The sequence below is a fragment of the Grampus griseus genome (assembly GCF_964374135.1).
Source record: "Grampus griseus genome assembly, chromosome: 7".
NCBI lineage: Eukaryota > Metazoa > Chordata > Mammalia > Artiodactyla > Delphinidae > Grampus > Grampus griseus.
This window is the reverse complement of record NC_139001.1, coordinates 186,431-201,658: the sequence shown is the minus strand read 5'-3', so window position 1 is coordinate 201,658 and position 15,228 is coordinate 186,431. Positions and strand designations below refer to the sequence as shown.

The window sequence follows — 15,228 nt, the reverse complement described above, 5'->3', positions numbered from 1 at the left end:
CGGGGCTGCCCACAGCTGTTTTCATTTCATCTTTACTGGTGTCTGAAGACGTCCACGAGGAGGTCAGCGACCCTGATGGAACTGCCTGGACACAGTCATTGTGAAACTCCAGTAAGCGAAACACAATAACTAATTTATTAGTATCTTCGGGGCACAGGTGAGGGCAGGAGAGGCTTCCCCGCAGGCCACTCCCTGGGGGGTCCCGCTTCGCCCCCCCCCCCCCCCCGGACACTGTGCACACGCGGCTCCTGCCTTGCGGCAGACGGGGGTCCCGTCCCTCTAGGTCCACAGCTGCCCCAGCGGCCTGTGTGCAGCGGCCCGGATAGCACCCTCAGACAGCACGCGGATTTCCCGGTGGACGTCCTCGATGCTCCTGGAGGCGTCGACTGTCTGGGCAGGGGCAGGGGGGAGAGACAGGTTAATGTTCTCAGCGGGTGGGGCAGCTTCCGGAGGGCACGGCTTCCGCTCCTCTGGGGTCCTTGACCCCCGGCCTCGCCTAGGGACAGTGAGCTGGACAGGCCCTTGGGACCGAGCCGCCTGGCCCCCCGGCTGCAGCCCCGGTCAGACGCTCACCTCCAGGGGACCCCGGTGCCGCCAGCAGAGGCGGCGAGGGCAGCGCCCACTCCCGCCCCTCCACGGCTGCGCCCGGACCTGCCTGTACCGCAGGTTCTGCCGGGAGCCCAACTTGGGTCCGACTCCTCTCCCTGGTACGATGGGCTTCATCCCGATAGCTGGCTGCCCCGCCTTGCTGACACAAGGACCTTCGGTCACCGGGGGGCCAGCCCACGAGAGGAGCGACCCTCCACCGGAGGGAGGGACACATGCCGGGCCACATGAGGGAAGGCGTGCCTGGGAGGCCCCTCCTCAGGCAAGGCTCAGCTCTGGGCACTAAGAGCCTCTAGGCAGCCTCTGGCGCAGCAAACTCTGGAAAAGCTCCAGGGTGTAGACACGCTCAGACAGCTGTAACCGTGGCACAAAGTCTATGAGGAGCGACACCGCCTCCCCACGGGCCCCCCGGCCCCGCCTGAAGGTCACCTTGCCAGCCACGGCCCAGCTGCAGAGCTCTGGCACAGAACCATCCCAGGCAGCTGGCGGTGCGTGGCACCTCCCGTGTGGACACGTACGTGGACACCCCTCGTCCTCTGGGGGCCCAGATAACCGCCTCTATCTCTTCCTTCATAAAATGGAACCAGGGACACCTCAGGACACTGGGCCGGGACAGCACAGGGTGAGCCCAGAGGTCAATCGTAATGGGCCAGGACCGGGAAGGGCCGGAAGTGAGGGGAACTGATCAGAAGGACCCGGGGCTGGGGTGGGGGTCACCCAGGGGCCAGACCTGGGCCAACCTGCGCCTCCAATTGTGAGGAAAACAGGTTGCTGGTGAGTACGCGGTACAAACGTGAGTCCGTGCAAGTGTAAACATATAAACGAACTGGAAGTCTATGAGCAGCGTCAAAGCACCACCTCAAAGCGGGACGCGGAGTGACTTCACCGTGAACTGCTTAACCCAGAGCTCAAGGGGAGCATCGCTGGAGCGCGACACACCAAGGGTGCGCAGCCCGTGACGGGGCAGCGACAGCCCACCAAGAACACACAACCTGATCCAATCACAAAGTCAATCTGAGGTTCGGCTACAAAGCGACTGTTGCGACCTTCAAAAAAGTCAAGGTTGAGAAAGTCACAGGCTGGAGGCCAGAGAGGTGTGCCTGTGAACCACGTCCTGTTACAAGGGTCACTAGTGGGACCGGGGGGTCAGGCAGTAGGAGCGGATCCATGTGACTGGCCCCATTTTGACAGGGAGGGGGTGTCAGGTACTAATTTATTCTCAAATGGTCCTGGAAGAGTTCCTTGTATTGTACTTACAACTTTCCTGTAAGTTTGTGACTGCTTTAAAAATTTGAAAAATACTAAGAAAAATAAATTTTCAGATAAACAAAAGTTGAGAATGCTATGCCAGGAGACCTGCCCTACAGGAACATTAAAGGAAGTTCTTAAAGCTGCGGGAAACGAGACAAGACGAACAGTCAGTGCAGGAAGGAGAGGAGAGCGCCGCTGGCCTTCCCCTTTCACGTTCCTGATGCTGTGAAGTCTTGTCGCGTTCCCAGCAGGTGCTGAAACGTAGTATAAATCAAGAGGAACTTACACCATGTAGAACTAGTTAAAAAAAACCAGAGAGGGACTTCCCTGGCGGTCCAGTGCTCTCAATGCACGGGGCAGGGGTTCGATCCCTGGTCGGGGAACTAATCCCACACACAGGCCGCGTGGCACAGCCAAAAAAAGAAGAACCAGAGGAAAACTCTGGAATTCAGTAGCTGATAGAACCAGCCAGCAGAGACATGACAGGGATCTGAGGCACCGCGCTGCAGCCTCCATCTGGGGAAAGACACGCCCTTCCTTCCACCCCCGAGCACACAGGAGACAAACAGAAAGGTCAAGGGTGTACTCCGGACCTGCACACAGAGGAGCCCCGGCCCTGGCCACAAACCAGCACCAGCCAGAGCAGGACAGCGGAGAGGCACAGCTGGAGGGCGAGGGAGAAGCACGAGGTGCCAGAACTGAGAACCCAAACCCTGGGACCTGCCCGAGTGGCGAGGACACTGCCAGCAGTAAGAGGAGCAGCGGCCGTGCCAGGTGGGCACGTGCAGGGAAGATGGACCGGAGCGCCGGGTCACGTGCCCTGAGGTGGGCGGGCGCCAGGCCGCAGGGACGGAGAGCAGGGAGGTGGCAGCTGTGGCGGGTGCGGGCCGCCTGGCGCCTGGAGTCAACGAAGGCCCCACGCTCGACCCGGTTGCATGGGAGCTAAAGTGCCGCTGCCTGACACCCACGGACTCGGCGTTCTGGGTGCTGGCCTCGCACAGCTGACGTCCAGCAGGGGACGGGAGCCCGCTGGACGGCCGGCTCGGCACAGGGTCCCCCGTGCAGGACGCCTGCTCTGGAGCCGCTGCCCGTGCGGCCCTGCCCTGGGCCAGCATCAGGGCACCGACCCACGTCCTGCACCAACCCCAGGACCAGAAAGTGCTGCCCCCAGGAGGGCCCGGGCACCGCGCCCACCTTCCAGGGCAGACTGGAGTCTCCCAGGAGCTGCTGGAAGCACTGCAGGGCCCGCTGCTGGAAAGGGCTGCTCTCGTAGCGTTCACGGCCGAACTCGCCCCTCGCGGCGGCCTCTGCCAGCTGCAGCTGCAGGAACACAACCAGGTCCGGTTTGGGGAGGCCCACGTCTGGCTGCTTGCACCAGTCCAGGGAGAAATTCTGGAGACGAAGAACCCAACCGTTACGGATCCAGCTTAATGCGGTCTCATTCCTGGTTTCAAAATTCATCGAAAAGGGGGAAAGGCGAGCTGACGTTTGAGGGGAGAGTTCTTACACAGCAGCAGCTCTGTCCTTTAGGTCTCCAGCGTTTTGCTTTCACTCACATCACCTTCCTGTGTTTTGACATGTGAATACGTTCACAGTGGACAGAACACCCCGGGGCCCAGGACGCGTCACTCAGGGCCCGGGACCGAGGGCATCATGCGTGCGTCCCACACCCTCTGGCCAAGCAGTGGCAGCAGACGAGCCAGGGCATCACTCCCTTCTACAGAGAGGGGAAGACCCCAATCCTGGAGACGCTCGCCAGCGCCCCGTGTGCTGTCTCCTGCATGTCCCCTCTCATTCATCCTCGCAACTCTAAAAATAGTGTCCCCACTTCTAGAGAAAGAGAGAGCCACACAGCTCTGAAGATTTAAAAGGGTTAGAACCGAGCTGTGGGCTCAGAGCCTTGTGCTGCCGGGACACCCTGACTGGAGAAGGGAGCCCGTCAGCCCTGCCCGAGCCTGCGTGCTTGTCACAGATGGAGCCGTGTGGCCGGTACCTCGGGGGACTGCCCTAAAGGAGGACCCAGCTAGCTCGTGCGGGAAGACTGGCAGGGTTAGAAGGCTGTCATTTTGCAGCCCTTCGTGAATTAGCCACGATCAAAGACGGTTACCACAAAAAGGAGATAACCAGGCATGCCGTGCCTCTTGATAGGCGACTCGGGAAAATAAAAAATTCAAAAATTTTAGCGGAAGGAAGAAAAGAGATGCAGGAACCTATGTATCGAGAGATTCAAGAGACATTTCAAGAATGGACCTTAACTGGCGGGATTCCGATTCAATCGAACTGTAAAAACACAAGACGGATCAAACGGCTCCTGAGAGCACTGGGAACTCTGCACACTGCCTGAATGATGACACTCTGGAATGGGTGAGACGAGGTTTCTGAAAAGCTGCTTTGGGGATGTGCACCGAAATGTTTATGAAGGGACTGATGATGTGTCTGGGGGTCACAGAGACCAGAAGCTTCTGAGGCAGGTGACGGTGCTGGGTGGCTTATTTTCTCTGCTGGTATATGTTTGAAAATTTTTAAATAAAAAGCAGGAAAAAAGGGCAGTGTAGTCACTGCCATTACGCCTGTGAAACAGCAGCTCCCTGGAACAGGGGGTCAGGAACACTGCACGAAAGCACCCCAGACACTCTCACCATCTTTTCCGCAAACAAGACGCTGGATGAAACAGGCCTGCCGATGGACCATATGTGTAAATGTATGATGTGAAATGTGTCGGCCAAATGAAAAATGCAGTTGTATCTGTGAAAACCTGTAGCTACAAAAAAGGTTTCTCTTCTTGTCGACAAAGACCAAACTGACCTGGCGAACACGGGGATCTCAAACCGCTAGAGGCAGTGACATGAAGAGACTCGCGCTGCGACTGCTCTGTGCCCATGGGGACCACACTGAGTCCACACCAGGCACAAACCACGCGCTGGGGCCGGAGCGGCACTCACCTCCTTGGCGCTGGTGAAGGCGACCCCAGAAAAGGCGTACCTGTCCACGACCAGGGTGATGCCCTGGCTCAGCTTCTCCTTAATTAGCGGCCTACAAAAAAGAGGATCCTGTGAGCCATGGTCCTGGCTTCATAGGCCCTGAGTCTCATGCTCAAATCACCCTGAGGACACAATTCAATTCAGAAGCCAGCATGAAGGGAGCGCGCTGGCAGCCATCTGTAGCCTGACTTTCACCCCCCAGGGCTCTGAATCTTCACTCCCAGCAAAGCCCAGCACGAAAAGACAACGCCACTAAAGGGGATAAATGCAGCTGGCATCGGCAGCTGTCCAGAGGCAGCTCGGCTGTCCGGGAGTGGGAGGGCCAGGCCAACAGGAGGGAAGGCTGGACGTGGCCCGGAGGTGATGAAGGATGCTCCTGCATCCGCCTGGGAGCCAGGACACCCTCCAGCAGGAGGCAGCAGGTCCCCACCACCCTCCGGCCCCGAGACCTTAGCAGGATGGGTGCAGAGGCTTGGCATGGGCCAGAAGCACTGCGTGCACTTTGGGGAACAAGAGTTACGGTGAGAAGCTCGCAGAACAGCACAGCGGGGGGCACCTCCAACAGTGAGACGCCATTCCCATCACAGCGTCATTCCTAAGTGCAAATTATCAACACTTAAAACTACCTAATCTTGTGAACAGAACACTGGTAGAATATGGCATGAGCACAGAAGATGCAACTGTACAGAGAGCGAGAAAGATGCCCCAGAAACACCCTCCTGACACGTTGCTAACAAAGCAAAGCACATTGGGCACACAGGCGGCTGCCTTTATATCAGACAGAAGGTGAGTCAAGACAACAGGCATCTGCTGATTTCGTTTAGAAGTGAATGGGCCTGCTTACCGACAGCGGAAGGCAGGGCTTGGATGGAAAGGGGGTGGGCAGGGCAGTGACCTTTCTGTATGATTCTGACTCTTAGAACCATTTCATGTTTTACATATTTGAAAACTGAAATCAACAAGAATGGGAAAAAAAAAAGAAAAACCTAAAATTGTATACAAAGTCAAATGAACCTACCCGTATCCCAAATGAACACAGTGGAAGGGCAAAGGCGTGCCTGAGATGTTTGGACACAGCACCGTGTGCCCCCATTCTAACAACAGAGCTGCAACCACCCGTGAGCCCCAGGCAGGCTTTACGTAGGTGAGGGCAGTGATCCTAAGACCAGCCCGTGGAGGGCAGGATGGGGCAGATGAGCCCGGGTGCTGGATGAGATGGCAGGGGTCAGACAGATGCAGGGGACGTGAACACATGCAGAAGCTGAGCAGATGTCGGTCTCTGAAGTCCACCCTCCACAAAGAGCAGAGAACAGCTGGCCCCGGCTAAAGCAGGAGGCACGGAAAGCCGCAATACCTTGTCAGGCCAGAAACACGTCCAAGGGACGAAGGAGCCAGCCTGAAGGGGTTCCCACAGGCCGAGGCTGGGACAATCTGAACAGCGAAACGACTAACAGTAGCGCTTATGACCCACTGATGATGGACGGACGGATGGACGGACACGGAAGGCAGGAAAGCTCTTCCTTACACAGAATGCCAGCTGATCAGTGTTGCGGAAATGACAGAATCAGAAAATCACAATAACAGACTCCAGCAGGATGACTAACCAACACAAACTAGGAGGTTTCATAGAAAGGGGATATTTTTGGTTTTATGAGTTCCCCTTTTGACTATTTACAACAGGAAAGAGAGTCACTTAGTGGAAGAGCCTGGCCAGCAGCCCCCTCACTAATCAGGGGAAACCCAAGTGGCCTCGCATCCCGCCACGATGCCCTCAAGAGGACCCAATGTCACTTCTGGGGTCTTCCTATCAAAAATGCAAACCCAAATCTACTCATGAGGAAACATCAGGTAAACCCAGCATTTCATAAAATAGCCCTTGATTTTTAAAAAGAGTGAGCAAATGGTAAAGCAAATGTGGCAAAATGTTACTAACCAGGGAAGCCTGGGGAAGGGCACCCAGGGGTTCTTGGCGCAGACTTCCTGACTGATTGCAACTATTCCAGAATAAAAAGTTTAAAAACAGGTAGAGAAGAACATCGCTAAATTGCTACGGAAAGTAAGAGAGATTGCTCATTTCCAGGAATTTAATTCCTGGATGGCCCTAGAGGATCAGTAGGTTTTGACAAACAGCCGGGGAGGGAAGTGGAGGCTGTTACCGCAATCGGTGCCAGGGAAACCGCGCAGCAGCTGGGAGGGGAGATGACTTCCACGACCAGCAACTGACCCGGTAAAGACGCAGCACAGCAAAAGGGCAGAAAACCAGGGGCTGAGGAAGTAACCAGAGTCCTCTCAGAAAGTGCTCCAAGCACCAGGGTGAACTCAAAACAGCCTAAGTTAACTGAGCACCCATTCCCAGGCCCGCCCTGCACACGAGACCTGAGGGGTACTAGGGGCCACAGCGCTGCCCGGCATCCGACCTGTCAGCCAAGGACTTCCAAGTGTCAGCAAACCTAATCTGATGGCAGTGGCTGGAATAATCAGAAGGGGGAGCTGTGGCAGAACGAATGGCCCAGAGACTTGCAGGCCTGTGTCCTGGAAGCAGACAGCAATTAGGGAATGGAGTCAGAACTGTTTCTCATTTTCAGTTGCTCTGACATTACTTTTCTAGAAATCCACAAAAAGCGAAAATCACAACATTTATGTCAGTAAACTCCAGATGTGTTAAAGACTGTAAACCTGCCCTCATTCTCATCTAATACACGGAGGGGGAGGCCTTTCCAGACAAGACCACCGGCTAAGCCAAAGCCAGAGGAGAGCAGTGCCAGCTTGCCTGTGAGAGGGAACAAGGCACAACCACCTGAACGTCCGTCCACTGGCATCCCTCAGTCCAAGGTGGGGCAGCCTTTCCGGAGAGCAGGCCGCTGGGACGGGAGAGAAGAGGAAGAGTGCAGATCGGGAGGCGGCCTCAGGAAGCCAGCCGTGAGGTAATCTGTACGGTAGGGTCCCATTCATTCACGTTAAAACAAAACACCTCCGATGACATGTGTGTTACCTACATACGTGTGTAAATGGAAACAGAAGCACCTGAGAGCGGACCCCACAGGCACTTCGTCAACAGTTGTGCAGGGTGAAGAGGGAATCCACCAAGATGATGTAAGTCAAAAAGAGGGCGCGAGAGGGCACACCCCAACATAAACTCAACTTCACTTAATGATGTGTCAACACTGGTTCATCAAAGACATAAATAAGAGCATCTCTGGGCGGGGAGGAAGGGACGGGGGCATTGGGGGGGGCTCTTTTCTGTGTACCTAAAACTACCTAGTCTATTAATTACAAAAAGCTGGGAGCGGGGGGTGGGGAGAAGAAAAAAAGCATTAACTAGTGCTCTTTGGGATCCGTGACCTAAAGAACCTTGTAAAGGTACAGCCTCCAGCATGCTCTCAACCACTCAGAAACAGAGCCGCATTCAGCCTTGGGGCAGGCACAGAAGCAGGGGGAGCGGCAGAAGGACAGGGGTGTTTACACGTGTTCCCAGCGGTTCGCAGAGAACAGCAGGTGCACCGAGTGATCTTCCACCTCGCTTTTCTTTTCCAAGTAGGAACTCAGAAGCTTGCCAATCTCAGTTGATCTTTCTAAAATAAAAGAGAACAACACACAAAAGTGAGGACAGGCTCTCCATCTACATTCGTAGTTTGTGCCAAATTTCTAGGCCCTGACCCAAGTCTAACTTTGAGTTTTATTTTACAACTTTAGACAGGTTCAGACCTTTTCCTGAGAAAGGGCAGCAGTGTGCAGACACACTGGGATGAAAAATGCTTTAGGAAGAAGGAACTCAGGTAGGAGGCAGCAACTGCAAAGGAACTGCCAACCAAGGGGAACTGGTACCAGGAGCTACCTCGATACCAAGAGAAGGATATTCAACTCCCAAAGTCGGCCCTCCACATCTGAGGTTCTGCATTTTTGCATTCCACCAACACAAGACTGCATAGTACTGTATGTTTATTGAAAAAAATATGCATATAAGTGGACCACTGCAGTTCAAACCCATGTTGTTCAAGGATCAACTGTATAAGATTTGTAGACTGGTTGGCTTAAAGATTAAAATGATAAATATTCAAAAAAAGCACTTTCGGACTTCCCCGGTGGTTGAGACTCGCAGGGGGCACGGGTTCATTCCCTGGTCAGTGAAGTTCCACATGCCACACAGTGTGGCCAAAAGAAAAAAAAACAAGAAAATTTTAAAAAGCATCCCCCCCCATCTCCCTACCCCCGGTTTTCAAGATCAATGTTTTGCCTTAAAAAATTAAAAATATGACACAAAACCCTTCACAGGGTAAACAGCCATGCAAGGACAGGGGGCGGGAAACCCAAGATAAAACGGAGACTTGGATTACAAAGCAGCACTTGGAAACTTTTAGGGGTCACAGATATACTCATTCTCTTGGTCGTGAAGACGCTTTCCTGGGTGTACATGGGCCAAGACTCACTAAACACGTGACTTTACTGCACATCAGCCGCGGGGCAGCTGCGCAAAAACAGAACCACAGACCACTGAGGCTCGGGGACCACAAGGGTGGTCCCCGCGCTCCGACCCGCGGACAAACGAGAGCGAGTTCAGCGCAGGAGGCCTTCGCTTCTCGTCCTCAGGAGCCGGCGAGGCCTCCGTGGCCCCTGGGTCCCCTCCCCGGCCCCCGGCATCCCGGAACCCCGCGCCCGCCGCGCCCACCCGGGAAGCGCAGCAGCTCGGCGCAGTGGCCCGCGGCGCAAAGCGCGTCCACCAGCTTGCGGCTCTGCGTGCTCTTCCCCGCACGGTCCACACCCTCCAGCACGATGAGAGCGCCGCGCCTGCCCGCCATCGCCGCGTTTCCCGCCTCCGCCACCACCCCCAGCGCAGCCGGGCCGCCCGGACCTCCCATTGGCTGCAATGGGCCGGCGCCCGCGGCGCGCGCCGGGATTGGCTCAGATGAGCCGGATTGGCTGGGACTAGTCCGGCGGAAGCGGCGCGACTGGCCCGACGGGGCCTCGGTCGCACCGCCTCTTCCGGGCCGGAAGCCGGGCGCGCCTCGTTCCGCGCGCGGGCCGCTGTCGTGGGCGCGGGCGGTCGTCCCTCCTCCTAAAGTTCGGGGCTGCGGCCTCGGGGCCCGCCCGCCGCCGACTCCCCGACGGCGGGGACCTTGAGGGCGCGCGCCCCGGCACCGGGAAGCGCTCAGTGAGGTTGGCCGCTGTCGTCTTAGGGGCGGTTCCAGGTGAGACCGCGTCGGCCGCCTTCTCGTCGAGGGGTCCCGCCCTCGGGCCTCGTGGCCCCGGAGGCCTGTCCCCAGGTACCGTCACGGTGGGGTCAGACCTCAACCTAGGGGGTTGGGGCGGACACCAGCGTTCGGCCCGTGCCAAGCTGAGAGCCGCGTTTCCCAGAACTGCCTCTGGAACGTTCGAGTTTGCCGAGGAGAAATCCGGAGGCAGCCGGAAGTGTGGCCGTGAACTTCAGGACTGCTCTCCAGGGAGCCTTCGTGAAGCACCTGCTCCCCTGCTGCAGACGAGAGACGGGCGAGGGCTCTCCAGGGCTGGGGACAGCAGCGGACCCCCGCGAGCTCTAGACCGTCCACCTCGGTGCTTGGGCTGAGGTCGTGGCAACAGTTTGCCTGACTTTCCTACCCCACCTCATTTGGTTCAAGCCCCTGATTTCCCGTGACCCCAGACACCTATGGTCGCTTGACGTTTTCCTGATGGACCGTTGCTTGATTTGGTTGTGGGTTCCGGAAAGGTGGTAGATTCTATCATTCCCAATTGTTGGCTTTCTTCCTTGATGTTGGGTTTGGCCCTGTGACTTCCAGGGCATCTGTAAAGTAACCAGAGCTGACTTTCAGGAAGAAACTTTAAAAGCTGTTGTGCGGGTCACCCCTCCCCTTCCTGCCGCCAGTGTGAGAACAGCATGTGCACGATTAGGGCTGCTTTTTCACCCTGGACCCTGGAATGAACAAACAGCCACAGCCAAGCCACAGCCATTGCAGCTGATAGGTGGCACCAGCAAGAAACACAGTTGTGATGCCGAGTCCACCGAGACTTTGGGGCCCTTTGTTACTGCGGTACGACCTAGTGAAAGGTCGTTGATACAAACACTAGTACTTAACACTGCCTTTGAATTATGAGTCTTGTTCTGAAATTTTCATCTCCTTGCCCTCAAAAGGATGAGGGGATTAGGGATTACAGTACACAAGAGAACCCTCCTGGGGTTGGGCAAGTCCCAGGACAGCCTTGTACCACATCTGTAGGATGAACTTACCAGGCAGACAGGCAGGAACACGTGCAATACATCAGCTTGTGACCGCACAGCCTTCCTGGTCACCCATGGAAATGTGGGGAGCCTGGCTGCTGGGTCCTTGTATGCAGGGGATGCCCTTTTGATGGCAGAAGTTGCTAAACTGGCACAAGTACAGTGAAATTTCTTATTAAGATACAGGAAGCAATTTTGCTTCCACCTCTTCCAACATGCCTTTGACTGCAGGTACCAGAATGCCAGCCTAACTGGCTTAAATCACCAGGATGTCTAATCATCTCACATAACACAAAGTCCAGAGTTAGGCAGCCAAGAACTGTTTCTGCTACTCAGTGATGTCAGATGTTGGGTCAACAACTTACCAGGTCTCATAGCTTGTCCCTCGTGGTCACAGGGTGACTGCAGCACCTCCATGCATGCAGTCGTGACCTCACATCCCTGACGCAGGTACAGGAGAGTCCTTGCGTCCGTCTCTGTGCTTGCTACACTGAGAACCATCTCCGCAGTCTGCCCTGAGCAGTGCGAGTCTCCCCTGCCACGGAGGCCTGGTAGCGGGCACAAGGGCATCTACTTCACGGAGGAAATGCCAGATAGGGCGCTGGGCCTGAGTGTACTTGGGGCGAGGGAAGGGCCAGAAGCTGGCCGGAATTGCTGAAGCTGGCTGATGGGATGTGGAGTTTGTTAGGTCCTCTCGGCTTTTGTGAGTTTGAGACTTTGCATTAAAAAAGAGGCCCCGTAGCTCTTACTGTCCTATGGCACCTTCCATCACAGGAATTGGTCAGACTTTGCTACTATCCATCAAAGACTTTCTCCCTGTTTTAGCTGGGTTGCAAGAGCAAAATGCCACAGGCTGAGTGGCTTAAACAGCAGAACATCTTCCTCACGGTTTTGGAGGCTGGAGGTCCAAGTTCACGGTGCCAGGAGGGTTGATGTTCTCCCTCTGGGTTGCAGGTGGCCACCTTCTCACTGTGTCCTCACATGGCCTTCACACTGTACAGCTGTGGACAGAGAGAGAGAGGTCTGGTTTCTCTTCCTCTTAATGATCTCTCAAATACAGTCACATTGTGGTTTAGGGATTCAGCCTATGACTTTTGGGGGGGACTATTCAGTCCATAGCACTCATCTACTTCCAGAAGAATAAGATTGTGCTGGGCACATCACTGCCCTGTTAGATGCCATCGCTCAGCCCTCCCTGCAGGTAGATGGGGCCAGGTGGCTAAGTTACTGCCAATGAGACGTGAGCAGCAGTGGTGTGTGCCCCTTCAGACGGTGGGCGGAGCATTCTCCCTCTCCCCCAACCCCCCCCGACCTTCTTGCAATCCACCCTTGACCATGAAGACAATGGCGAGGCCCTTTGGGGGCAGACGCCACGCTGGAAGGAATCTGGGTCCCTGAGTAACCCCGCGGAGCATGGCTGCCTGGCCCCTGGACTGTTAGATAAGAAACAAAATTCCTTCTGTGCTAGTGGATTTTGGTTGGGTTTCTTTGTTAGAGTAGCTTAGCCTTCCCCCAAAGCACTGGCTCTTGACTGGGGGACATTTTGACAGTCACAGCTTGGGGTGGGGTCTAAGAGCAGCTAGTGGGGGAGGCCAGGGTTGTTGCTGGCCATCCTACAAGCACAGGAGAGGCGCCCCCCTCCCCCCAGCAAAGACTTATTGGTCCCAAACTGTCAGTAGTCCCAAGGTTGAAATTTGTTATCAAAGATTTATCTAAAGTATTGCAACATACTGAAAGAAAAAGCATGGATGAAAAATACTCTCTGCCGTATCAGTAAACAAAGGATGTTGCAGCTATCAAGCCGGCAGCTACTGCAGACACCCCTGATGGTGCACCCTGAGGGGATTCAGGAGGGAGAGAAGCGGGATCCTGGCCCTAGATAGTTAAGGTGCACATCAGAGGAATGATTTCAGTGAGCCCAGACTGTTGAATTTTCCCATACATAGAAAAGTGTTAACTCCATTAACTTGAGGTGTCTGTTTTCTTTAATTAACAGTACTCTTTTGATGTTTCGACTGCGCCGTTTTTGTTGCAAAAACTCTCATAGATCCTGGCTCCTCTCTTACCTCCTCAGAGCAGTTGCTCAGAAAGTCTGACAAATAAAGCTGAATTCTCAACTTTTAGGTTGTGCATTTTTTTTCAGTCGACAATAGTTAGGGAATCATCTCTCATTTTTGCAGTTTCTAAAATGGTCTTTGTAAGAGAATTCATCAATATCTGGGAGGAGTTATTTTCATTATATGATACAGGAAGACCACTACCCTTCAAAATACAGAATTTTTTTTTTAGATGAAAGGCATGAAGACCAATTTCCCCATAGATAACAGTAAAGGACATAAAATGACAGAAGAACTACAAACAGCCAACAAATGTGTGAAAATCTGTTTAGCCTCACTTGAAATCAAAGAAACACAAAACACTGAGGTTTTTTTTCCCCCTATCATGTTAAGCAAAGATAATAAAGCCTGGTGAAATCTAGGGTTAACAAAAGTAGAAACATATGCAATGGAGTGTCAGTATAACCTTCCCCTCGGGCAATGCATTTGGAAATAGCAGCACTTAGAACACGCCCTTTGAGCCAGCAATACAATTTCTAAGAATCTATCTTGAAGAACTAATAAGACGGGACTTTCCTGGTGGTGCAGTGGTTAAGACTCCACGCTCCCAATGCAGGGGTCCCGGGTTCAATCCCTGGTCAGGAAACTAGATCCTGCACGCTGCAACAAAGAATCTGCATGCCTCAACTAAGAACCAGCGCAGCCAAATAAATAAATATTAAAAAAAAAAAGAACTAATAAGACAATGTGGTAGATTAAGATGGCCACAACTGCGCTACTCCTCCGATTGAGAGGTGGGGGTCTACTTTCCCCTCTCCTTGAGTCTGGGTTGGCCCCAGACTCAACCAATGGAATGTGGTGAGGTGATGTCCTGGGATGACCAAGGTGAGGTCACAAGAGTCTGGCAGCTTCCACCAGGGCCTCCTGGAAATCTCCAGAAGCCCTGAGCAGCCACATAAGAAGCACAGCTGGGCTGGACAGGCAATGTGTAGGTGCTCTGGTCCTGGTACCAGTGGATGCAGCCTTCCAGCCACACCAGTGATCTCTACTGTATCACACAGAAGAATCATCTAACTGAGCCTTGCTAGAATGCCTGACCTACAAAAATTGTGAGCTCTAATAAAATGCTTCTTTTAAACCACAGAGTTTTCAGGTATTTTATTATGCAGCAGTAGATAACTGGAACATATACATACAGGTGTATGAACAAATGTTCACCAGAGCACTATTTATGGTAATGAAAGATTGGGAACAATCAAAATATTGTTCATCTATTAGGAGTCTGTTAAAGTATGGTACACTAACACTGTGAAATATATCGAATAAACAGAATGACATAAAATTGAGTAAAACATGGCCAGAATTTGTGAAGAGTATTGTTAAAAATGTAAATGGTAGAAAAGTGGATAGTGTGACACCAATTAAGAAAACCAACAGCTCAATTTAAAAACTGGGCAAAAGATCTGAACAGACACCTCACCAAAGAGATGTACAGGTAGCAAATATGCATGTGAAAAGGTGCCCAACATCACTTGTCATTAGGGAATTGGAAATAAAATGAGATACCTCTGCACGTCTATTAGCATGGCCAAAATCCAAAACACTGACAACACGAAATGCTGGCAAGGATGTGGAGCAAGGATGTGGAGCAACAGGAACTCTTATTCGTTGCTGGTGGAAATGCAAAATAGTACAGCTCATGCTGGAAGACAGTTTGGTGGGTTCTTTCTTTTTTTAAAATAATTAATTTTTATTTTTGGCTGCATTGGGTCTTTGTTGCTATGCTTGGGCTTTTCTCTAGTTGTGGCAAGCGGGGGCTACTCTTTGTTGTGGTGCACGGGCTTCTCATTGCGGTGGCTTCTCGTTGCGGATCATGGGCTCTAGGTGAGCAGGCTTCAGTAGTTGTGGCTCGCGGGCCCTAGAGCGCAGGCTCAGTAGTTGTGGCGCAGGGGCATAGTTGCTCCGCGGCATGTGGGATCTTCCTGGACCAGGGCTCGAACCCGTGTCCCCTGCATTGGCAGGCGGATTCTTAACCATTGCACCACCAGGGAAATCCCAGTTTGGCAGTTTCTTACAGTGTGACCCAGCAATTACAGTTCTTGGTATTTACCCAAAGGAGTTT

At 53.6% G+C, this 15,228-nt stretch overlaps 1 protein-coding gene across 4 annotated transcripts; it reads right to left on the bottom strand.

The window, feature by feature from the left end:
• Positions 1–121: 121 nt before the first annotated feature.
• On the bottom strand, positions 122–9,642 carry DTYMK (deoxythymidylate kinase). Of its 4 annotated transcripts, none has more exons than XM_082659004.1 (5): positions 9,505–9,642; positions 8,302–8,410; positions 4,800–4,890; positions 3,052–3,249; positions 122–386 (listed from the first exon to the last, which is right to left on the bottom strand). In XM_082659004.1, exons 1-5 carry the CDS (start codon positions 9,632–9,634, stop codon positions 138–140), a joined length of 777 nt encoding a protein of 258 aa, XP_082515130.1. In that variant the 5' UTR covers positions 9,635–9,642; the 3' UTR covers positions 122–137. The 4 variants fall into 4 exon arrangements, with proteins under 4 accessions (XP_082515130.1, XP_082515131.1, XP_082515132.1 ...); XM_082659005.1 differs by having other exon boundaries at positions 3,052–3,177; XM_082659006.1 differs by having other exon boundaries at positions 208–390.
• Positions 9,643–15,228: the final 5,586 nt, after the last annotated feature.